Raw genomic sequence first — 26,223 nt, 5'->3', positions numbered from 1 at the left:
TCTCCAAAACCCTCCTTCAAAGCTACTTCTTCCAAGAATTCTGCTCTTTCCTTCTCCTCAATAATTTTCCTTTCCCTGAATTTTCAAGAGTCTTGTCTCATCTCTCTCAGGGCCTGGCCTTGCAAACATTTGCTACCCAGCATAATGCATACAACTATGACTGGTCCCATTTACTCTAAAGAAATTGACTACTGGCTGTAGAAAGCACTGTTTGCAAACTAATGCCATTAGATTGTAAGCTCTTACGGGCGAATGAGCATGTCTTCTATTTGTAAAGCACTGTTTTAATTTACACCACAATATACATTTTAAACAGTATATCAATACAATAAGAAGAAGTTTGGTGGTAGTACCACTACACTTAAAGTCATGCTAGGGTGCCATATGATTAAAATTTTTCTAGTGCCTGACATTTTCTTGGGATCCCTTTTTAAAATCACTATATCACTCTAAGCTATGAAACTAAGAATGCAATTCTTTGCTTGGAGAAGACTGAAATAAAGTTTGTTTAAAAGTTACAACATATTTTGTATAAAGAGTTATATAAGGTTTAAAAGTTACAGCTTGAACATTGTTTGCAGTGTTGTTGCAGCTGTGTTGGTCCCAGGCTATTAGATGTAACAAATTATACAATGTTACTAATCAAAGCCAATATTGTTACTAATGACCTAAAGTACAATGCAGACACAGGAGTAGTGCTGACACGTTAATGAAGACATAAGCTATGAGGACAGTTCAGGAGTTATCTCCACATAACAGAGGCTTTAGGAAGATTCAGTGTATCCAATATAGGGCTTACTACCCCACTACAGGACTTCAGGAAGGGGCAGAGCATCTTTGTGCACTGACTTACCACCCTAGTGAGGAGGGCTTTACACTCGGTTCAAAGGGGACAGGTGACAAAACCCCACAGGTAAAAAAGGGCAACCTTACCAGAAGGTAAATGTTGGGAGGGGCAGAGACATGGAAAATTGCAATACTCTCATAGAAGCAACAACAGGGAAATCTGCTCAAAATCTTAGATGTCGATACAGCAATACAAGGAGTATGGGGAATAAACAGGAAAAATTGGAAGTATTAGTACATAAACTAAATTATGACTACTCTTGGATGGTTTAGACAATAAATCTTGCATTTTGGGAGGGGATTAGACTGGATGACACTTGCGGTCTCTTCTAACCTTATGGTTCTATGATGTAGATACTGGAGTGGAGAATATGCATATAAAATCTGTGGAAGACACCAAGCTGGGAGGGGTTGCAAGCACTTAGGAGATTGGGGAATAACTGGGTAGGTGGCAGCACTACTGAAAATGATCTGGGGGATACAGTGGATCACAAATTGAATGTGAGACTATGTCTACACTTATCACGTATGTCAATATAACTTATGTTGCTCGGGGGTGTGAATAAGCCACACACACGAGTGACATAAGTTACACCGACCTAAGCGCTGCTGTGGACAGTTTGTTGAATAAAGTTGGGGTACATATTACTTTTCTATATGCAGTGGAGATGTAAGTGAATGCCCTTTGAAGAGAGCTGTCAACAGCAAAATGAAGGTGGCAAGGAATGTTAGATACTTTTCCTTTTATCTGTTATTTCCCTGTTTTCCAAGATATGGGTGGGTGAGATGGGTCTTGGTGCAACCTTAACCATCACTCAGTGTTATCTGTTAATTATATAGAATATAATATCACACAATTTGTTGTTTTACAAATTGCTTTAAGTAGTCAGGAATATCCAGGATAGAACGGAATTTTATTGTTAAACAGGTTAACCTATAACAGCTGAACTCCGAAGCTGCTCAAAAAACTTTGTTATATAAGAAGAGATACAACTTACCTTATTACCACATCGTAGGAGTCAATTTTCTCCCCTAGTGTCTTGTTTCGAAGAACTCCTCCATTACCAACAACAACACACCTTCTACAGATCACACTGTTGAACAAACAGAGCTTTAATATGCATGCTCATCAAACATATCAAATTTATTATGTTTTCCTTTAAGTTGTACCTGTCTTATGAACCTTTGGCTTCAGGGGTAGCACAGAAAGCAAGAACAACAGAATATGGCTTAGAGTGGGATTTTTAGTTTAGTTACCATTGTTTGGATTTGATTTAATTTGATTTGTGTGTGGTAAAGTGGGTATCCATCAGCACCCAAGCAGCATTTGAAGCCAAACACTGACATTAACACATTCCCAACCCAGACTGAGTTATTTCTGAAACTGTCACAGTCATGAAACAATGACTTTTTTATCAAACACCTAGCATTTACAGATCACATTTAATCAATAAATAGCAAAGCACTCTACAAAGGGCACTCCTTGGAGTTGGTTTTATATGACTATGCGATAAGTTAAGGTACTACTCAACATGACTAAGGTTCTGTAATGTAGCCTATCGAGTAGTACTTCAATATACAAAGCAGTCTTATTTCTTTCAATGGGACTACTGATTTAGTAAAGTAGTCCTTGACATAAGCAAGGGTGGTGGAATCAGACCCAAAGACAATACTGAAAAATAAAGCTTACAGAAGCAGTGGCAGATTAGCCACTGGACTGACAGGGCCTGTGCCCAGGGGCCCCAGCCACCTAACGGGCCCTGGAAAAAATCCGCCACTTGGCAGTGGAATCCCAGAGCCCCGGCCGCCGGAGCGGGGCAGGGGAAGTCCCCATGCACTGACCCTGCTCTGCAGCAGCAGCTATGGGACGGGGGAAGCCCCCCGCCCAGCACCCACCATACCTGCGCTGCAGCAGAAGCCACAGGGCAGCAGGGGAAGCCCCAGTGCCTGACCCTGCTCCCCACAGAAACGCTGGTGGGGGGGGGGGGGGGGGAAGCCCCAGCACCCATACCTCGGCTGCGGCCCTGGGACTGGGGGAGCTCTCACTCTCTGCTGAGGCCCCAGACCATGGCACGGGGACAGAGCTTCTCCAATCTTGGGGTCACGGGGGACGGGCACAGAAAGGAGCAAAAGGATTTGTGGGGCTGCAGTTGGGGGGCAGAATGAGAAGGACCCTGGGTGGAACAGGGGCACCCCAGGGAAGAGGCAGAAAGGGGTGGGGCTATGGGCGGGGCTGCAGGCGGAAGGGGCGGAATGGGGGCGAGGCCGCAGGCAGAAGGGGTGGGACGGGGTCCCCCAAAACCTTAATCTGCCTCTGTACAGAAGAGGTGAGACGAGCCAATGCTATGTCCCTCAGGCCTAATCAAAGTGTTATAATTAAGGCTAAGATTTAGTCATGAGTATTTTTAGTAAAAGTCATGGCCAGGTCATGGACAATAAACAAAAATTCATGGCCTGTGACCTGTCCATGATTTTTACTATAAATACCCCTGACTAAATCTTAGCTGCTCCTGGGGCACCAATGTTCTGGGGGACCCAGGGGCTGACAGCTGGCCCCTGCTCCAGCAGCAGGGGCTGAATGCCTCTGGCTGCCCACTGCTCCAAGGCCCCTGGGGACTGCTCTCCAACAGCCTCCGGGATGGCCCCTGGGACTGCTGCTGCTCTGGCAGTAGCCGGTGTAGCCGGCCCTGGGGCTGCCACAGCAGTTGCATAAGTCATGGAGGTTCCGGAAAGTCATGGAATCCATGACTTCTGTGACCGCCATGACCGACTCACAGGCTTAAGTTATAATGATCTCACTTGTACGGTAGCTTTTCAATAGCAGTTCTGTAGCCATATCTGCACTGGGAAATGCCTTTCCTTTACAAGGGGTTCTTGCTCAGCCTGTAACACATCTCAAAGGTCAATGGGTAGGTGTCTAACAAAATTGAATTTTGCAAAAAGCAGTCCCAAGGCTTGAAATGAAGTGCAAAGGGCTGGCACACCATCCCAACACATCTTAGGTGGCTCCAGAGCAGTTTCCACAGGGGTGCAGGCTCCAGCAGCACTTACCTCAAGCAGCTCCCAGAAGCAGCAACATGTCCCCCCTCCGGCTCCTATGCAGAGGCCAGGTGGCTCTGCGCGCTGCCCTGTCCGCAGGCACCGCCCCTGCAGGTCCAATTGGTGTGATTCCTGGCCAATGGGAGCTGCAGAGGCAGCGTGCGGAGCCCCCTGGCTGCCCTTACCTGTAGGAGCCAGAGGAGGGACATGCTGCTGCTTCCAAGAGCCATGCAGAGTGGGGCAAGCCCCCCGATCCCGCTCCCCAGCTGGAGTGGGGCAAGCCACGGACCCTGCTGCCCGGCGAGAGCTTGAGGTCTGGATTAAAACGTCTGGAGGGCCGGATGCTGGCCCCGGGGTGTAGTTTGCCCATCTGTCTTACCCTATTACTATACAGATTTCTTGGGGGAGACCAGTGTTTCTCAAACTGGAGGTCCTGGCCCAAAAGGTGCTGATTGGGGGTGGAGGGTCACAGTATTGCCACCCTTACTTCTGCGCTACCTTTTCAGCTGGGTGGCCAGTGAGTGGTGGCTGTTGGCCAGGTGCCCAGCTCCAAAGGCAGTGCAGAAGTAAGGGTGGCAATACCATACCATGCCTCCCTTACTTCTGTGCTGTTGCCTTCAGAGCTGGGCAGCCAGACAGTGGCGGCTGCTGACTGAAGGCCCAACTCTGCAGGCAGTGGCACAGAAGTAAGGGTGGCAATACCATACCATGCCATCCTTACTTCTGCGCTGCTGCTGGCGGCAGCTCTGTCTTCACAGCTGGGCTCCCGGCCAGCAGTTGTCATTCTCCAGTTGCCCAGCTCTGAATGCAGTGCGCTGCTGTAAGGGTACAGAAGTAAGGGTAGCAGTACCACAACACCCCCCCACACACACCTCTTTTTTGGGTCAGGACCCCTAAAATTACAACACTGAGATTTCAGATTTAAATATCTAAAATCATGAAATTTATGATTTTTAAAAAGCTATGAACGTGAAATTGACCATGAATTTGGTAGGGCCCCAATGATGAACATCTGAATGTTAATATAATTAACTGATTCCTTGATGAATATTTTAGCTGAAACATCCAGCTAATGGCTTAATTCAGTGTGGTTTGGTATCACAGAAGTTAGAGACGGAGAAAGCCTGTTTAGTCATTTTTATCCATCTCTTCAGGCTGTAATAGAAAGAGAGAGCCTGAGACATGAGGCCTGGTATAAGGCCTAAGGCCTGAACTAAAATAATCAGGCCCTGCTGATATAAAGTAAAGTCAGCAAAAGTCAGGCTGTGAGCAGATGTCAGGCCCTGTTACAAAACAAGCCTACTAGAAAGTTCACAGAACCTGGCAAGAACAAGGCTGGTATTGCAAAAACACAAACAGCCCTAAGAAAGGCTAGGCACAGGACACTCATGTAAACACATTCCAGAAGGTTAGTATCAGAACACCCCAATAACAAGTATGGTATAAGCACACTCCCCAAAGATAATATAGGTCACGCTGACCCCTCCTAAAGATAAGGTCAGGGTGACAGATAGAGATGTTTTGACCAAACCAACATGTACAAGGTAAAGGGACGTAACTAACCACATCAGAAGGGCAATACGTAACTTGTTTGTATCAGTGTATAAAAGAAGGGTCACAGGGGATGTGCCTTTGTCCAGCCAAGGGGGGGGAACAGAAAGTCCTGCCATTCACTGAGCTGGTCCATTGTAACGGGCATACAAGTCTTAGTATCCCTTTCGAGTCTATGGGGTGCTATTACTGTGCTTCGTCAACAATAAACCTGGCCAAGCACCTTCACTGCTGTGGTCTTCTTGGGCAGTTCTATCCGAGTCTGCTGTGTGAGCTATCTGGCCAGATCCAACAGTGAGAACACAAACACAAACACGTATACACACAGCCAACAACTGATGACACAGGCCACTGCAGGATTGCTCCCTACAGCAGATTTTCCAGCTGTTTGTCCAATCTAGTTTTAAGATGTCCTGAGCAATGAAGCAAATGAGTGTATCCTAGAGTTTAATGGACCCCCCTCATTGCTGGAAAAATTGGAATAGAAAAATGTCCTCTCTTAATTCAGCTCCATTGCTCCTAGTTATATCACAGGATTCAAAGTGAGCCAGCTGGGTTGTAGGGGAGTAGCAGCCAAGGGAAAGGGAAGTGAAGGGAAGCAGAAAGGCAGCCTCTAAGGGATGGAAAGAAAAGAGAGACAGAAGGCTAGTGGGGGAAGGAGGAAGGTGAAAGGGGAGAAACCAAGAAGGAAGGGGCACAGCAGGGGAGAAATGTGTACATTTCCACCAATTGTTTTTCCACTTCGAACTCTGAGCAGCACTAACAATGCAAATCAGTTACATCATAATAATCTGTCCTTTGATCAGTCAGTTTTTCAACTGCCAACAGCAACCACATGCCTCTTTAAGTGCTCAACATAGATAACACCACCCCGCTATCCCAGGCACTATAAATAGTAGTTAATGTCTGTTATTTGCATGATTAGAGCTATCTGTTCTATTGCTCTTCTCCGCTTTTCAGATTCCAAAGTCAGCACCACTGAGAATCTGGCCCTATAGATTTCTGCCAATGTGATGGACTAATCACCACTTATGAACAGATCTTTAGCTCACAGGTGTGGATTTCTCCACTGTTTCTCTCCCGCACTCCCTTCACCCCCAGTTTTTTTAATTCTCTCCAGTTGTTTGGTGTGAAGGTATAAAAACTACGGACATCACTCTCTCGTCCATTAAGGCTGCTTTGTGCTGCTCTGACGATACAAAGTGTCCTTAAAGCTAGGTTAACCAGCCAATAAATAATTCATCCTCTATAGGGGAATCCCCAAGTGGTATAGAGCTACCACAGTAACTTCCATGTCACCCCCTTCCCAATCTTTGGTTTAGGGGCCATGGCCAGGGCATTCCTTCACCTCAGCAATGCCTGGCTAATAAAATGGCCCCTCAGGCCAGAAGTTGCTTTTCTTTGCACTGCGGACTCCGTAGGTAGCTGGACAGCCCCAGGGTTGTGGGAAGGAAGACTAGTTTTGCAGCTCTGCCTATACTAAGGGGCTTGAATAGGCTACATCCATCTGCAGGTCTAGCATATGCAAATTGTTTCTACATTATTTTTATCCTCATTATCTAGCGTGTGCAGTAGCATCTGATCACGGTCTACTTTTGAGAGATGATGGAAATGGTTTAAGCGAATGGATTAAAATTGTACAATATAGTTGTTGCTTTATAGCAGATATGTTCTGCTCTTGGTCCGATTCTGTTTCGTAGGAGCTTTGGGTATGTAGCAGAGACTACTGGAGACATCTGTAACAGGACTAGAATTTGATCAGAGAAACTTTGATTAAAGGACAACTGCTTCCAGTGCAGACATAGAAACAAATTGGCTGCTAAGACCATGCTCTAGGTATCAAACATGTCATTTTTAATAGCTTGTTATTCCTAGGACACTTTAGCAAGCACACTTAACAGTTAATTGGCAGTAAGTGTGCTGTGAGTTAACCATAACTGCTGTAAATTGAACCTCAAGTACACCTCTACCTCGATATAACGCTGTCCTCGGGAGCCAAAAAATCTTACCGCATTATAGGCGAAACCGCATTATATCGAACTTGCTTTGATCCGCTGGAGTGCGCAGCCCCCCCCCAACCCCCGGAACACTGCTTTACCGCGTTATATCAGAATTCGTGTTATATCAGGTCGCATTATATCGGGATAGAGGTGTACTGTCTATCTACTTTTATTTAAAAAGGTGGTGGTGGGAGAAGGCAATAAATAATTGTGTCTAACACAGTGGGAGGTCTACATAAAAACCAGAAATCTAAAGGACCACTGCTCTGTTATATTAATATCTGGGTTACTTGTGTGTCCAGCAAAGTCTCCTTTCTCCAAACACACACACACACACACACACACACACACACACACACCCCATCACCATGCTGGGGAGCTTCTTAATTTGAAGTTATAAAAGCTTAATTTTAGTTTAAATATTTAATTTATTGCAAAGTGCCTCTTCTTGCATTTTCCAATGTTAAAAGAATAATTTTAAAATGAAAGCAAAGCCTTTCAAGTTTAAAATTACTATGGGAGAGTTCCTTCCTAAAAATGGTATTCAAAATAGATGGAAGACACAGTCCACTATTTCACTGCAAAAAAATAATCTCAACCTCCCTAAACAGGAGGTTGTGAAGAAGTTTATATGATTTTCTTTGAGGCTATTTGGCAAGGGATGGGTGGAAAAGAAATGTTCTGCTTACTCACTATTGCATAATACATGTATAGTAGCTACTTTTATTGTTAATGGAAGCCAGGATTTGAATAAGAGTTATGATGAGAGAACATGTAAGTATCACAAATATAAGTATCCCATACAGGGAACTGGCATGCTTGAAAGTACATGCAATGCAGCCTTTCAAAGCTATGGCTCAGACCTGCAAAACCCTTACTCAAGTCAGTAATTCCATTGATTTCAATAGGACTACTCATTTAAAAATTTAAATTAATGGAGATATCCTATCTCCTAGAACTGGAAGGGACCTTGAAAGATCATCAAGTCCAGCCCCCTGCCTTCACTAGCAGGACCAAGTACTGATTTTGCCCCAGATCCCTAAGTGGCCCCCTCAAGGACTGAACTCACAACCCTGGGTTTAGCAGGCCAATGCTCAAACCACTGAGCTAAAGCATTTAACCCTCTTCAAAACAAAATCAAGATTCTAATTTACCCACAATTATTGAATGTTGACCCTACCTGAATTTAAAGCTGGGCTTAATTATACATTGGGACCACTCTCTATATATTTTTAAAATACAGTGGGTCGGATTCTGGTCTCAGTCAAACTACTGTAAATCCAGAATAACTCCACTGATCTCACTTTCTGACTGACAGTTACATTTTAAAACACAAGAACAGTAACAAAAACAAAAAAACAACCTCACCCATTATCTTCATTGAATAGTCTGCAGTTATGCAGTCTTGAAAGGGCTAGGCGAAAATAACTCTCTAGAAAGCAGAAAATGAAAAAAGTGTTTCAAATGAAAGTGGTCAGTGTTTCACAGTGCAGAAATAAAGATACCACCTTGACTACAGCATTTTTAGCCAGAATAGCTGTTGTCCATTCATTGTCTGCCCAGAAAATAGAATCAGAACATTACCATAATCTAAGACTATATGTTAGTTCACAATACAGTTTTATTACAACTTCTCCAGGATAAACAGCTGCCCTACCTCTCCCACACATGCCTGGGTCTGAGAACAGAATGGGATTCATGTTCAGAGACTACAGATCTGAGACTACTAGGCACAGATGAATACAGTAAATATGGTGGACCAGAATCCTGGACAAGAATAGCAAATGGCATCTTAAAAGGTCCACTGTTAGCCATTTTATCTATCTAAGGTAATTAAATGGCTTTCCATCATCATTAGCATTTGAGTGCCTCACAGTCTTTAATGTATCTATCCTCCCAACAGGACTGTGAAGTAGAGAAATGATATTACCCTTATTCTGCAGATGGGGAACTGAGGTGCAGAGAGACTAAGGACCAGAATTTTAAAGGTACGTAGAGATTGCTCCAGTCAGCATTGCAAGGCACTTATGACCCATTTTCAAGTGATTTTGGCCCCTAGGAACCTAAATCCCATTGTCTTCCTCCCAGATTTTTAAACAGTGTTTAGGTGCCTATCTATAGCTTTTGGTGCCTAAACACTTTTAAAAATCTGGCTATAAATACCCAAGTCACATTTTAAAATAGGACTTAGCTGTCTAAGTCACTTGGCCTTGTCATGCTGCATGGGTAATGCCTAAATCCCTTTAAAAGTCTGACTTAAGTGACTCGCCCAAGGCCACACAGTGAGTGAGTGGCAAAGCTGGGATGAAAATTTAGTAGTTCTTGACTCTCATCTCTCTACACCATAAGAATTTAAGAACATAAGAACAGCCACACTGGGTCAGCCCAATGGTCCATCCAGCCCAATATCCTGTCTTCCAACAATGGCCAATGCCAGGTGTTTCAGAGGGAATGAGCAGAACAGGGCAATCATCAAGTGACCCATTCCCTGTTGTCCAGTCCCAGCATCTAGCAGAGGCTTAGGGACACCCAGAGCATGGGGTTGCATCCCTGACCATCTTTGTTAATAGCCACTGATGGACCTACCCACCATGAACATATCTAATTCTTTTTTGAATCCAGTTCTAATTTTTGCCTTCATAACATCCCCTGGCAATGAGTTCCACCGGTTGACTATGTGTTGTGTGAAGAAATGCTTCCTTTTGTTTGTTTTAAACCTGCTGCCTATTAAAATCCTTAGTTCTTGTGTTATGCGTAAATAACAGGTCCTTATTTACTTTCTCTACACCATTCATGGCTTTATAGACCTCTATCATATCCCCACTCAGTCACCTCTTTTCCAAGCTGAAAAGTCCCAATCTGTTTAATCTCCCCTCATATGCAAGCTGTTCTACACCCTTGATCATTTTTGTTGCCCTTTTCTATACCTTTTCTATTTCTAATATATCTCTTTTGAGATGGGGTGACCAAAATTGCATGCTGTATTCAAGGTGTAGGCATGCAATGCATTTACATAGTGGCATTATGATATTTATGGTCTTATTATCAAACCCTTTCCTAATGTCAAATATCAGAGGGATAGCCGTGTTAGTTTGTAAGCACAAAAACAACGAGGAGTCCGGTAGCACCTTAAAGACTAACAAATTTATTTGGGCATAAGCTTTTATGGGTAAAAAACCCACTTCTTCAGATGCATCTGAAGATCCCACACCAAAGGTTCTTAAGCAACTAAGGGTATGTCTACACTACCTGCCGGATCGGCAGGCAGTGATCGACCCAGCGGGGATCAATTTATCGTGTCTAGTCTAGACGTGATAAATCAATCCCCGTTCGCTCTCCTGTCAACTCCTGTACTCCCGCTCGGTGAGAGGCGCAGGCAGAGTTGACGGGGGAGTGGCAGCAGCCGACTCACTGCGGTGAAGACACCACAGTAAGTCGATCTAAGTATGTCGACTTCAGCTACGTTATTCATGTAGCTGAAGTTGCGTAACTTAGATCGATCCCCCCAGTGTAGACCAGGCCTAAGCAGTCATGGGATAAGAGGGAAGGTCCTCTCATGGATCAGTAATGGATTAAAAGATAGGAAACAAAGGGTAGGAATAAATGGTCCATTTTCAGAATGGAGAGAGGTAAATAGCAGTGTCCCTGCTGTATGAAATGGGTTTTTTACCCATGAAAGCTTATGCCCAAATAAATTTGTTAGCCTTTAAGGTGCCACCAGACTCCCCTTTGCTAATGGTTCCTGACATTGTTAGCTTTTTTGACTGCTGCTGCACATTGAGTGGATGTTTTCAGAGAACTATCCACAATGACTCCAAGATTTCTTTCTTGAGTGGTAACAGCTAATTTAGACCCCATCATTTTGTATGTATAGTTGGGATTAGGTTTTCCAATGTGCATTACTTTGCATTTATCAACATTGAATTTCATCTGTCATCTTGTTGCCCAGTCACCCAGTTTTGTGAGATCCCATTGTAACTCTTCGCAGTCTGCCTGGAACTTAAGTATCCTGAGTAATTCTGTATCATCTGCAAACTTTGCCACCTCACTGTTTAACCCTTTTCCCAGGTCATTTACAACTATGTTGAACAGCACTGGTCTCAGTACATACCCCTGGGGGACACTGCTAGTTACCTCTCTCCATTCTGAAAACTGACCATTTATTCCTCCCTTTGTTTCCTATCTTTTAACCCATTACTGATCTATGAGACGATCTTCCCTCTTATCCCATGACTGCTTTGTTTGCTTAAGAGCCTTTGGTGTGAGAGCTTGTCAAAAACTTTCCGAAAGTGCAACTACACTATATCCACTGGTTCACCCTTGTCTACATACTGCTTCTCTAACAATAGTAGTGTGTATATATATTATATAGTACTGTACCTGAATAAAAATAAAAGTAAAGATCCATTTAATAATTGATACTAAGGATGTCTACAGTGCACACCAAGCCTGGAATCCGACTCCGGTTTGAGCCCAAGCCCCCCTTCCCTCCACACACAAATCAGTCTGATTTGGGTCAGCAAGCACTCAGGACCCAGGTCCTAGGACCCTGCTAGGGGGTGTGTCAGAACCAGACTTGGGTCCAAGCCCTGTCACTTTGCAGTGTGGATATAGTCAAGCTCCAGACCCAAGTCAGAAGGTCTGCATAATGTAGTACAGCTGTGAGACCCAGGTCATCAACTGTAAACCCAGGTGTACAATGCAGTGTGGACTCTCAAGTACAGGTGTGGAAACACTGGTGTTCACAAGCCCGGGTCCCACAGACCTAGGCTTAGTGTGCTGTGTAGACATACCCATTGATATAGCTTACATTTAATACTGTACTCATCCCTAATAAATACTTACCTGCTCTCTTTATTCCATAAGGTAACTCAAGCTTATCATTTCCATTGGACAGTGCTAGTTTCATGAAGTCATTAACACATAGGAATGGATATATTTTCTGACCACTAAGAGATGGGGGGGAAAACAGAAAATAATTTTAATAAAACACCCATGCCCATTTGAATCAACCAACAATGCCAGCAATCGCTTTAAACACCTTCTAAATCATACTTTAAATAGCATGCTGTTTTTTCAGAGAGACTAATGAATGCATGGAAACAGCACAGCCCATGGAATGGGGAAAACATTTTACAACGTAACAGTATCAGAAGTTCAAACAGAAAGAAAGTCAGAGGGATAGATTCTCTGCTGGTGTAAACTGGCACAGACCCATTGAAATCAACACAGCTGTACCACTTCACACCAGCAGATAATTAACCCCAAGTTTGAGAGCGTCTGCAATATGCTACAACAACCACAATTAATTTTGGTTTGAAAATTAAAAATTCTTATTCACACTGGAGGCAAAAGAGAGGAGATCTAATGAAGGTTGTAAAAAAAGTTACATGAGAGGGATTTCTCAGAGGTTAACCAGATGCCCTGCTCTGAAGGGATCTCCTTGTGTTCTCTTTAATATGTTTGGGAGGTGCTCAGATTCCACGTGGCACTGTGTCAGAACCGAAACAGAGGAGACAGGTTATCTGCTCATTCAGAGGCTCCTCGATAGCCGTATATCAGGATTATATCACACAAAGGAAGAAACTGTCTGGAATAAGTTGCCACGTCAAGTCAAGTCAAGTCAAACATACAAACGGTAAATCCAAACCTATAAAGTGCTGAATACCTTCACCTTCCATTGACTTCCATGCACAACTTCCCTTCAATGAGCGTGCATGTGATTTGACTTTAGTAAGAATTGAGGACATGCAGCACCTCACAGAAGGTGCTCTGCAACGTGCAGGATCAGGCCTTAGATGAGGAGGTTACTTAACTGTAACTGGAGGTTCTTTGCGATGTGAGTGTGACGTTATTGACAAACTGTGACCGTATAGATCATTGTTACAACCAGGGTCCTATGGTTGCACCAGGTCTTGTACAGAGGAGGCCAAGTGGGATGTCTATGGGAAGGTTGTAGTTTGCTGGTTATGATTATGCTGTCTGTACGTGTGTATCATTTTTGTATTCGAAGTTATGAATACTGGCTAAGTACTTGTTTGATTCTAAGTAGCCTCAGTGAAGCATTTGGTCAGCTTCTTGAGAAAGGACTATTCTCAGTAAGTGCCCAATCAAGAAATACTTAATTGACAATGGACTTTGGGAGATGCCAATCCACATCTGACCTTTCCTGGGAACATTCAAACTAACATGTAAACAATGGCGTCAGCCTGCAAAAAACTGAATCATTCATAGACATGTGACTTGCCCAGGTGACTGCAAACTCCATCTTGTTGAGGGAATTTTACACAGGAGAACAAAGTGGTTTCTACCCACAAGATAAAGACTATATAAGGCCCTGGAAACCCCTCCATTTTGTCTTCAGCTTGCTCAAAAGATAGCCTCTCCCCCCCAAAGAGATGCCTGAAAGAAACTGGAACAAAGGACAGTAACTACGGGGGTGTAAGTGATTGCTGGACCCAGACTAGGAAGGAGTCTAGTCTATGAAAGAAGCTTATTGGAACATCTCTGAGGGCGAGATTTACCTGCATTTAGTTTCCTACTGTATTAGGCTTGGATCGGTGTGTTTTTGTTTTATTTTACTTGGTAACTTACTTTGTTCTGTCTGTTATTACTTGGAACCACTTAAATCCTACTTTTTATACTTAATAAAATCACTTTTTGCTTATTAATTGACCCAGAGTAAGTAAGTAATTCCTGGGGGAGCAAACAGCTATGCATATCTCTCTATCAGTGTTCCAGAGGGCGAACAATTTATGAGTTTACCCTATATAAGCTTTATACAGAGTAAAAGGGATTTATTTGGGGTTTGGATCCCATTGGGAGCTGGGTGCCTGGGTGCTAGAGACAGGAGCACTTCTTAAGCTGTTTTCAGTTAAGTCTGCAACTTTTGGGGGATGTGGTTCAGACCTGGGTCTGTATTTGCAGCAGGCTAGTGTGTCTGGCTCAACAAGACAGGGGTACTGGAGTCCCAAGGTGGCAAGGAAAGTGGGCTCAGAGGTAGTCCCAGCACATCAGGTGGCAGTCCCAAAGGGGTTTCTGTGACCCAAACCATCACAGTGTGGTCCCTATCTGTATTCCACTGAGGGTTTAAGCATGCGCACCATGTGTCCAGAGCTGGAGAATTTGAAAGTAGTAGCGTCCATTGATCCATGCATGTGTCATTGCATCACCTAATAGTTTCCTTCGAGGCAATAAAGGGCTGGGTGGACCAACCGTGCTCCGGTTCCTTCTCCACTGCAAATCAAACAGATCCACAGTAGAGGGGAAGGAGGGTGGAACTGGAATACAGATAGGGACCACACATCTTAAAGAAAAAATGGTTACTCACCTTCTCGTAACTGTTGTTCTTCAAGATGTGTGGCTCATATCGATTCCAATTAGGTGTGTGCACGGCGTGTGCACAGTTGTCAGAAAGTTTTTCCCTAGCAGCACCCATCGAGTTGGTTGTGGAGCCCCCTGGAGTGGCGCCTCCATGGCGCTCCATATATGACCCTGCTGATCCGGCGCCTCCTCAGTTCCTTCTTGCCGGTTACTCCGACAGAGGGGAAGGCGGGTGGGTTTGGAATAGATATGAGCAACACATCTCAAAGAACAGTTATGAGAAGGTGAGTAACCATTTTTTCTTCTTCGAGTGATTGCTCATATTGATTCCAATTAGGTGACTCCCAAGCTTTAACATTGTCCTGCAACTGTAATTCATTTGTTGTCAGGAATTCATGCATGTTTGGAAAAACTTCAGTGTTGTTTTCCTCCACTCAGCGAGCCTAGAATTCCAGCTCTTTTTCATCATCATTGACTTCAAATAGGTGCTCCTATTTGGGATTCCATAACTCTGAGCCCACAGCCCTTGAAGTCCTAGATTTAGATCATCCAGGCAAGAGAATATATACGACAAGTATCCCAGCCGTGAAAGCCAGACTGAATCATGCAGATAGTGAGAGAGTGGGAATGGGTGGTCTGTAAAGAATATCTTGTCCTCAGAGTGAAGTTCAAAGAAACATGTCATGGCCTCGCCTCATGACAACCATCAAACATCCATGTGGAGCAATAGATTGATGTGCTCACTTCCCATTTCATAACAGTGGAAAAGATTTTGGAATTCAAGGGATGAACTTTCATCAAGTTTACCATCTTCACAGCATTGTCCAGCAGCCCACATCTGGCATCATGGGGTCCTTATATTCCCCTATTACGACAATTGGCTACTAGCAGCGCAATCAAGAGATGTGGCTCAAGCCTCGATCTCCATGTTACTCAGACTCCTTTTCTCCCTGGGTGTAAGTGTAAATGTTGAAAAATCAACTTCGGTGCCCACACAGTCCCTTCATTTCATAGGGACCTCCATCAACGTGGTCTCAGCATGAGCCTACTTACCAAGTGACAGATTCCACACCCGGCAGGAACTTGTCACCCAAGTAGTCAACAGTCCTTCTGTTCTGGTCAGGATTTGCCTGTCCCTCCTTGACCACCGCCTTCACTGTCTTCAGCTGTGGCTCCAGAGAGTCTATTCACCCACATGACATACCATGGACTTTCTGATGACAGTCGCCCCCTGAAGTCCTCTCCTTCCTCCAGTGGTGGACAGACCTGAAGCCAGAGGTGGGCCACTACCACAAAGAAAACTTTGGTGGAGACCCATGGAGCAGTAGTGAGTCCAAATGGTAGGACCCGATAATGGAAGTGCTGAGGGCCTACCGTAGATTTCAAGAACCTTGTGTGGGTTGGATGGATGTCTATGTGAAAATAGGCATCCTACATATCAAGAGCCATAAGCCACATGCCTCTTTCTCTTTCTAGTGCCAGCATAATGGCTGCTAAGGTGAACATATGAAATTTGGGTTTGCGGATGAAGCGATTGAGACTGGCGGTCCAGGATTGGTCTCCACCCGTCGTCCTTCTTGGGTACCAGAAAATAAGTGGAATAGAACCCCATGCTCGGATAGTTCAGAGGAATGTGTTTCACCACCCCCCTTTGCAGTCAAGAGTCTACCTCTAGAGTGAGTATGCTGTCATGGGTGTGGTCCCTGAGGAGGGATTGAGGCAGGGGATGTGGATGAGGTAGCTTTGTGAGCTCGATTGTATAGTCATGACGAACAACATCCAGGACCCATCTGTTGTTATTGCACTCCAAGCTGGTAAAAAGAGTGCTAGACCACCCCAAAGGGGGTGGGTCAGGTGCACGGCAGGAGGGAAGGTGGTTGGTGGTGCTCTAGGTGCATTCAGAAGTATCACTTCTGAGAGAACTGAGCAAGTGATACTGAAGGCTGTGAAGGCGATCCCGGAGGACAGGGTTGCTGGGTCTTCTGTCGCTTGTGAGGTGGTTCATAGGGTCATTGGTGGAAAAACTGGGGAGTCCTGAACCGTTGTGCAGGTCACAGATGGTAGAATTTTCTCTTGGGTGCAGGGGTATAGATACCCAGAGATCATAACGTGGCTCCAGAATCCTTGAGGGAGTGAAGGAAACTGTCAGTCTTCTGGTTAAACAGGGGAGACTCGCTGAAAGGGAGGTCCTCCTATGGTATTTTGTACCTCCCTGGGGAAACCAGATGAATGCAGCCACAATTCTCTCTGCACAACCATTTCCATAGCCATTGTGCACGAAGAGGTATCCACTGCATTTACAGCAGATTGAAGTGCTGTTCTTGTACAAGTCTGCCCTCGTTCAGGATAGCCTGGTAACAGGCTTGATCTTTGCCAGTAAAGTTCTCCAGTTTACTGAGAAAATTATATTTGGCCAATAAGGCCTGCTAGTTCAAGATCCAAAATAGGAGGCTAGCCAATGAGAAAACATTGCAACCTAAAAGGTCCAGACACTTGCCCTCCTTGTCTGCTGGGGTGGAGCATGGGTGCTGTCACCTGGCCCACTCCATTGTCGCTTGGATCACGAGGGAATTGGATGGGAGGTGGGACAATAGAAACTCAGACCTCGTGACTGGTATGTAGTACCTTTTTTCTGCCCCCTTGGGGTTAGGTGTGTAAATGGCCCGGGTATGCCAAACAGTCCGAGCCAGCTGAAGAATGGCATCATTGATTGATAGAGCAACCCTGGTCGGTACCAAGGCATGAAGGATGTCCAGAAGGTAATGCTGTTTGTCTTGTACTTCTTCCAGTGGAATATGAAGGTCCTCAGCCACCCTGCGTAGGAAGTCCTGGAACTGGCAGGTGGGGGAGAAACTGAGGTCACAGCAGCATCTGGAGAGGATGATGGGAATCGTTCCTGTTCAATACTATCAGAACTGGACTGAGTGGCTCATCCTCCAAAACTGGTTCCAAACACCTACTTGAGCGTGCCCCAAGCGGGGATAGGCATGAACCCTCTCTTGCTGAATAGGAAGGCTCCAAAGGTGGACATTGAGGTCAATATGGCCAACAGGATGGCTCCGGAGGATGCTGCAGAGGGCCCCATGGAGTGGGATACCAGTGGCTCCTCTGTTGGGGGAAAGCAGGGTACCGCCACGAAGCTGGTGGTCCCTTAGGGCACTTGTAGTGGTGGTAGGAGATGAGCGGCCCTTACACTTCATCCAAATCCTCCAATGATGAAAACTCGGATCCCAGTTCCAATGTTGGTGGACCATATAAACTATAGGCAAATGGGTGGAAGCATAAGTCGACTGAGGTAAGCCCTGGGTTGGAGATCGTACCTCAATAGGCACAGGCAGCAGAGTAAGGCGTGGCGATCTTGGTTCCCCAAGGGCAAAGAGTTCATGTTGCTCCGGCGCCATTTCCAGCCTCCGTGTAGCCAGAACTGGAGATGAAGCAGAGGACTGTCTTGAAACCGACGGTTCCCTTGAGTTAAGGGGGGCCGACTTGGAAGGCATGCGTGGCTCAGTGCTCAGTACCACTGATCTGTGCAATTTCTTGTCTTGCTTGTGAGCCTTGGAATACACGTTTCTCCATGGCTAGAACTCATGGAAGGTGTATCATCCTTCTTGGGCCTGGAGGAAGACTTACCATGCCATGCTTATGTGCATGCTTCTTTGCCTCCTGATTAGGCCCCAGCATGGGGTGCGTAGTACTAGTACCACTGGAACCAGACTCAATCTCCATGGTCGGAGGCATGCTCCTGGGATTCTCAGGTCGATGCACGTGGGGGGTTCCCCAGCCTGGATCTGACTGTGGCCTCATGGCAACCTCCAGAAGGTGCTTCTTGAGGCAGAGAACTGGGTATGGCTTGGGAAAGACAGGCAGATACTGCACCTTGATGAAATGTGGGTTTCTCCCAAGCAGTTAAGTAGAGGCAGTATTGGTGCTCGTTGCTGACTGAGAAGGAACACGGAAAGGAGGTGCAGATCTTGAACCCAATCATCTTCAGCATAATCCAATACCTAGGCATGGGAAGTGGGGGTGAGAGGGCATGGCACTGGTAAGCAGATTTCCCAAAGTCTCTTATCTCTTAAAAACAATTACTATACACTAAACTACACTAAAAACAGCAAAAACCAGAAAAAAACTAACTATATGCAATTGTAAAACTGTTTTTATTTATTTATTTATTTGAGTTTGTCACAAACTAGAGGACACTAGCAGCTCCGACTTGGACCAGGCAGCAATAAGAAGAAACTGGAGGCACGGTCAGTCCACCCTGCCCTTTATCACCTTGGAGGAAACCATGAGGCGAAGCAAGGGTGTACGAGTAGACCAACAGACACTACGGGCATGGCTACACTTGCAGATGTAGTGCGCTGTGAGTTAAACCCACCTTCGGAGAGTGCAGTAGGGAAAGCGCTGCAGTCTGTCCACGCTGACAGCTGCTTGCGCACTGGCGTGGCAACATTTGTGGCACTTGCAGCGGCATTGGGAGCAGTGCATTATGGGCAGCTATCCCAGCATGCAAGTGACTGCAACGCGCTTTTCAAATGGGTGGGGTGGGGTAGAGTGTGACAGGGAGTGTGTGTGTGTGGGGTGGGGTGGGGGGAGAGAGAGTGGGTTTTTGGGGGGGCCCTCAGTGGAACGCAATAGGGACCATCACTCAAAGAGCAACAAGGCGTTAAAATGACAATGGAGAAATGATTGGTGAATATTGTCCTAAGGAGGGAGCCTACTGTAACAGCCGTAAGGACACATAGGCAGAGCAGTGTTCTTTGGGACTAGTTAGTGCAGGGCGTGCTTTTATGTTTTTCCTTTAATAAAAGGCTGCAGAATAAATACTTCCATCATAGTTTAATGAGTCAATATTGCTACTTCCTAAAACAAACATCAAGATTTATTAACATTAAAAATATATTTGACAGAATAAACGTTCTTCTCCACGGAAATCTTTAGTAAAAGGCAAAAGATTTATACAATCTGAAGAGAAACCAGAGAAAACAACAGAACAAAAGAAAACCATGGAAATAAGTTATGTTATCTGAAATAAACAGACTAGCCTAGATATGACACCAAACCCTACAAGTCAATATTATGATGTCGCTTGAGTAATAAGCTCTACTGTTTGCGGGCAGATGGAGCTTACTCCCTGCAAAGTGGACCTTAATTCTTTACTCTGTGATGTGAACGCACCTGGGTTTCTTTTCCACAAGGTTAAAAATCTTTTCATCCCTCCAATCTAACAAGTGACATAAGTGGAGAATCTGACCTTTGTAAATCAGCTCCATAGTGGAGCTAAGATAATTTACACCAGCCCAAGATCTGGCTCAGCATCCTAATTCTACTCCTGGGGGAATTCTGCATGACTGCGCACCTGCAGAAAACACCCTCCCTCCCTCCCCCGAATTCCTGTGCTTCCCTGCAGAAAACAGTAGGGAAGCAAAGGGAAGCTGCAACAGCGAGTGCAGGCAGTGGGTCTGGGGAAGGCGAGGTGGGGGGGGGGGGGGAGAAGAGGCAGTGGGGAAGGAAGGGGGGGTGGAATGGGGAAGGAAGGGGGGGTGGAATAGGGCAGGGGGCGGGGGATGGAGAAGAAAAGGGGATAGGGGAATCATGCGGGGGAAGCGGGAGCCTGGCTTGCAGCTTCCCCTTGGTAGCAGCTGGGGCTCCCCTGTTAAGCAGGCCCATCAAACTCTTCCCCAGACAAGCCCTACCCCCCTATACCTGGACCCCTCAGATGAGCCCCCCACACTCAGACCCCCACCCCACTGAGCCCCAACCAGCTGCACCTGGACTCCCACCCCATCAAGCCCACTCATCCAGCACCCAGACCTCCCCACTTAGCCCCCCACACCCAGACCCCCCTGCTCTGAAGCCCAACCACCTTCACCTGGATCCCCTGCATAGTCCCATTGCCCCTGCGCCCGGAACCCCACAATGAGTCCCTGTGCATCCAGATCTCCCACTGAGCCCCCTGCACCCAGACTGCCCCACACAGAAACCTCTCCCCCCACACTAAGGCCCTCCACACTTGGATTCTGCTGGGCTGAGCCTACCCACCCACACTCGGTGCAGAGGGGCAGGGCCCCGGGGTGTTTCTGGGGCAGGCCCAGCCCTTGCACTGTGTCAGGGTCAGGTGCAGCCTCACTGCCAAGTCCCTGTATTGGGGGAAGGTTGGGGCTTCAGGGTGATCGCTCACCTCAATGCAGCCAGCGGCCTGTGCTCCCCACCCCCATGCTGGAGCCACTTTTATTTATTGACAAATAAAATTTACAGAATTTTGCAGAAGTTTAAAATATTGTGCGCATAATTTTTATTTTTTTGGCGCAGAATTCCCTCGGGGGTAATTTAATTCTTCTTCCCTTTTACCTCTCAAGTTACAATAAAACCAGAATACCTGTACTTTTGCTTCCTTAAATGGAGTAGGAGCTGTTGTGTTATGCCTGAGGATAAGGCTAATCAAACATCCCTTGTGCACAAAGGGGAGATGGAAAGTAAACCATCAGTAACTCACTTCTTTAGTTCATGAAAATGCAGATATTAAAACTCACATATTTCATTAAAGGTGGAATTAATTTTGACTCATTTGATGCATTGATTTCCAGAATAAGTTGGAGCTCCATCTTCAATGTGATGTGAGTTTCAAGAATGAAAACATACTTCCATTAAAAGACGAGCTAAACAGAAACATACAGCCAAGTCCAGAGGTCCTTATTCAGTCCGAAATTGAGCTGAGATTTATAGTTTAGATTAAATTCATCCAGTAATTTCTATGCATACAGTGTCCGTGAGCAGATAATTTCCCCAAATGTATGTTGTTCAAAATTTACCCAACAAATTTTATCTTATTCTTAACTCTATGGATTGATCAGACCGTTCACCATGTGTACTCAAGTCCATTTTCACAAATTTGAGCTGTGGTAGTTTGAAATAATACCATGTAACTAATCCTGTTTCTTGATTGGATGAGCACAGCTTTTGGCCTTTGAACTAGACACAATTCCACTGAATGGTAGGGATATAAAATTATTCTGCTTAACTGCCAGGGGGTAAATTTGTCATGTACACATGGAAGATATTCAGCACAGCTATAGCTATGTTTTAACCCAGGAAGTTCCTTCAAGAGGAAATGTAGCCAAACTCCAAACCTGCAGACAGTGGAATTTTCTGTGCTTGTGTCCTGCAGATAGCTAACTGCTTAGTTTGCAAAATAAGCAAGGAGGAGGGAGCAAGTAGAAGGACAATAAGGCGTCATAAGAGGGGCAGATACATGTAGCTTGCTAATTATGTATGGTAATGATGGCAAATTTTGGCCAATCATAAAGCAATAGATTATCATAGTCAACTGCATATAATGCTTGGGTGTAAGTGTTTTCTTTGTTCTTGCTGACTTATGAGCTCGAACCCAATTGCAATTGAAATAAATGGATCCCCCCTCCCGGGGCTCCTTGCTTGATTAGCTGTGTCCATCTCTCCTTATTCCTCAGCTGGAACGGACAGAAATTTCTATGACAGTAGGTATTGCCACAGAACGTTAAGAAAGCACCTCTGACCTTTAGTCCTTTGGACCTTTAGAGCTCAAATCAATACCCACTGAAGTCAGCAGTGATAGTCCCCCTAACTTCAGTGAGTTTTGGATCAGGCCCTGAATGCACAAAAATCTCCCAGGATTACTATCTGAGTAACAATAAATTCTGTCCTCAGTTATAGCCATGCAATCCCACTGCCTTCAGTGAAGGCAGAGTTGGACCCGCTGCTCTAGCCTACCGATTGGAGTGTGATAGGGTTACAGTTTAATAACTTGATTTTTAGAGATGCTGAAAGCAACTGTGGAAGCGCAGATCACTGAAAAATCAGATGAAGCCCCTGAATGATGGAGTTCTAGAAACAAAGGCTTTATTTACTGTACAAGCATGAAACGCTGTTATATTGTGTCTCCCCATTATGGAAATAAATTCATGATTATTAAATAATTATATTTAATTATTTATTCACTACAGATTCATAAGTATGCTCTGGCTGCTTTGTGCTGCCCTAGTGATGTAAAGTGACCACACAGTGTTTGGTCACTTTACAAGTGACAAGTGTTTGCGTTGACAGAGTGGCACAAAGCAGCTCATGCGTATTCAGGAATCTGACCCTGAGGGTCACATCTGATCTGGTAGTTACGATGAAAAATATTAATGGTCAAAATGTGTTGATAACTAAAATCTCTCTTCAGTTAGCACATTCCACCCACAATTTGGACTTACTTCCATAAAGACTCAAATGGTGGGTCCAATGAACAATTTTCTAGTCCAGATTTTCTTCGTGTAGCCGTAGGCGGCAGTCTAAAAGAAAAGAATATTAAAGAATTGATATGAATTGAACAGGCAACTAAAGCAGGCGGCAGTGACAGGGTGGGAAACTTTGACAACCAAGTTCAATACATTGATTTTTTTAGTTCTACTGAGGTCAATAGATCCCACCAACAAAAAAACCCACAAATGTAGGACCTAATAAAGGTTTGCAAGTAAATCTTCTGGTTGCTTTCATATTAATTTTACTACTTAATACTATGCTTCTTATTGGTAAGGCTTTTATCATTCAGTGCTGCTCCAAGATACCTATCTTCATTACCTAGTAGTTATTAAAGCTGCTACAACTGGAGGTCAGGAGTTAGGGCCCTGTGTGGAGATACAGAACGCTTTTGCTGACTCACCCCGATAGCCACACCAGGTGGGGGTCTTACTAGTTCTACTTAAAAACATAAATACTGAGTTCTTCTGTGAGAAAAGAGAGAACATGGAGAGAGGAGGAGGAAATTCTGCATGGAGAAATCAGCCCATTCAGAATAAAGCTTGAGGAATAAGGCCTGGAGCCACGAAAGGGCTTAGGCATTTGCAATACTGAGCATTGCAATGCCTAACTTTTAGGTGTCTAGAAAAAAATTAACTGGAACAACAATGGGATCCACAAAATCCAAGCTAGGCACCTCGGCTCCCTATATAATGAATGGGGAGAGATAGGTGTCTTAGAATGCATTCCACATAAGCCAACACACTAGACGTGGTGCCACCTAAGATAGTCAATGGGAGACGCTAACAAGAGGCTGTGTCCTAGCCCTGCTCCTCTCCTGAAGATAGGCAACTAAATCCAGGCTTCAGGAAAGCATCTATCTCTGCTAGTGATCAACAAGCGGGAAACCCTCTTCTGGAGTTAGGTGGCTTATGTGCCTAAGACATTTCTTGAGAGAATAAGTTAGGCATCTGACCAAGTCCATGTAAAATGGGGAGAGGGGAGGCTCTCCCTTTCTTCCTTTAGCTTAGGGTATTCATCCGGGACGTGCGAGATGCCTGGTTCAAATCCCCCCCACCTAATAAAAACAAGGGATTTGAACAAGGATCTGCCATCTCTCAGATGAGTGGTCTAGCCACTGGATTATAGAATGAGTCTCTCTCTAGCCCAATTAATATTTAAATTATTTCCTTACAGTGGCACAACTTCAACAGGAGAGATTGGGAAGATTCACATCAGAATTGTCCACAGCCCGATGGTTAGAACACTCACCTGAGAGGCAGCAGACCCCTGTTCAAATCCCCTCTTTATCAGACAGAGGGGGGACTTGAAGCAGGGGTCTCCCACATCTTGGGTGAGTAACTAACCACTGGACTGGAGGTCCTTTCCCCCTTCCCAAACTGTTTGGTATAGAGCGAGGTTGTCTCTGAGCATGCTTACCGGTTCAGGTCTGGCTGGCTAGATATGTGCTCCTCTGCCTGTCTTCCCCTTGTTTGTGGCTCATGCTGGAGTTTAAGTGGGAGACAGGTGTCTGAATGCCTAGAGTGAAGCAACATTGTGCATGCTCAGAGATAGAAACATAGGGGTCTAGAGAACTTTTACTGCAAAACTTATGCACCAAATGAGTTTAGGTGCCTGCAGGGTTAGGCAGCAGCAGAGAGTGGGTTTTGTGGATCACAGTGGTGCCTAAAAATGGGACTTAGGCAACTACCTATCTTTGTGGGTCCGGGCCTAATGTTTACATTTGTAAGCACATTTCTGCCTTATTTAAGAAGGCAAAGCCCAGGAATGAAAGTGAGGTTCACTTTCTGCAATATCTATTGTGTGTGTGCTGCGTTAGGAGCAGGCAGGCGAAACCACCCATTTACAGCTGCATAATCAAATGCAAAATGATGTTCTGACTTCAAGTTGCCACATAGCACTGATACAAACCAAACTAAGGGAAATACTATATGTTTGTTTTTAAACATTAACCACTGAGTTCATGGTTTTATAGCACAAACCACATGAACAGCATTTTGCAGATCAGACTTAAAAAGAAGTGGAGGGCTATGTGCAGCCACAGTTCTGGAGCACATGCCCACATTTGTGGCTGAAACTTAATTATAGTTGTTTGCTTCCACAATAAACTCATGCACCCAGTTACCTGAGGTGTTTGTACACATGCATGTGTGAGTTTTTCACATGTAGGCAGCTCTTCAGGCTTTGACAATTTGGCCTTGTATGTCATAAAATGACACATAATAGTGTTTAAGGTAGGTGGAAACTAAAGACCATCAAATCTAATCTTTCAGAAGGAAGTGTCTTTAAATCAAGGTGGATTGATTTAAGTCAAAGTGATTTAGATCACCAGTTTTAATCATGCTTTAAATCAGCAAGTAGGAAACTTGATTAAAAGAATTGATTTTAAATCTTATTTTGCATGTGTACTTTTTATTAAAGGTTGATTTTCATTGGTTGGTAACTATTAAAACATTTTTTTGATTTGCAACTAAATAGAGCCTTTACACTAAATTTAAGAACATAAGAACAGCCATACTGGGTCAGACCAAGGTCCATCTAGCCCAGTATCCTGTCTTCCGATAGTGGTAATGCCAGGTGTTTCAGAGGGAATGAACAGAACAGGTAATCATCAAATAATCCATCCCCTGTCGCCCATTCCCACCCTCTGGCAAACAAAGGCAAGTGACACTTCAGAGCATGGTTTTGCATCCCTGCACATTTTGGCTAATAGCCATTGATGGGCTATCCTCCATGAATTTATCTAGATCTTTTCTGAACTCTGTTATAGTCTTGCCCATCACAACATCCTCTGGCACAGATTGACTGCGCATGGTGTGAAGAAATATTTCCTTTTGTTTGTTTCAAACCGGCTGCCTATTAATTTCATTTGGTGACTCCTAGTTCTTGTGTTATGAGAAGGAGTAAATAACACTCCCTTATTTACATTCTCCACACTAGTCATGATTTTATAGACCTCAATCATATCCCCTCCTCAGTCATCTCTTTTCCCTGCTGAAAAGTCCCAGTTTTATTAATCTCTCCTCATATGGAAGCTGTTCCATACCTCTAATCATTTGTTGCCCTTTTCTGTATCTTTTCCAATTCCAATACATCTTTTTTGAGCTGGGGCGACAAGATCTGCATGCAGTATTCAAGATGTGGGCATACCATGGATTTATATAGAGGCAATATGATATTTTCT

The 26,223-nt window shown here is 44.7% G+C and overlaps 1 protein-coding gene and 1 pseudogene across 15 annotated transcripts in view; both read right to left on the bottom strand.

Moving 5' to 3' along the window:
• ST3GAL6 (ST3 beta-galactoside alpha-2,3-sialyltransferase 6) overlaps window positions 1–26,223 on the bottom strand; it is an 82,098-nt gene that overhangs the window by 15,384 nt on the left and 40,491 nt on the right. For 7 of the 15 annotated variants that reach the window (XR_010599338.1, XR_010599349.1, XM_065587488.1 and 4 more), the window contains 4 exons: window positions 22,994–23,071; window positions 12,282–12,385; window positions 8,805–8,868; window positions 1,845–1,940 (listed from right to left, as the gene is read on the bottom strand). Coding sequence is in view for 12 of the 15 variants with exons in the window: in XM_065587488.1 (XP_065443560.1) it covers window positions 1,845–1,940; window positions 8,805–8,868; window positions 12,282–12,385; window positions 22,994–23,071 (342 nt within the window). In the remaining 3 variants the exon portion in view is untranslated. Of the gene's footprint in view, window positions 1–1,844; window positions 1,941–8,804; window positions 8,869–12,281; window positions 12,386–22,993; window positions 23,072–24,458; window positions 24,558–26,223 lie in introns of all 15 variants that reach the window. The other 8 variants (XR_010599360.1, XM_065587472.1, XM_005283520.5 and 5 more) reach the window with 3 other exon arrangements.
• On the bottom strand, window positions 19,632–19,740 carry LOC112059703 (U5 spliceosomal RNA; annotated as a pseudogene).

The sequence above is a fragment of the Chrysemys picta genome, chromosome 1 (assembly GCF_011386835.1).
Source record: "Chrysemys picta bellii isolate R12L10 chromosome 1, ASM1138683v2, whole genome shotgun sequence".
NCBI classification, from domain to species: domain Eukaryota; kingdom Metazoa; phylum Chordata; order Testudines; family Emydidae; genus Chrysemys; species Chrysemys picta.
Note: the sequence above shows the minus strand (reverse complement) of the source record. Positions and strands in the feature narration are given on the sequence as shown.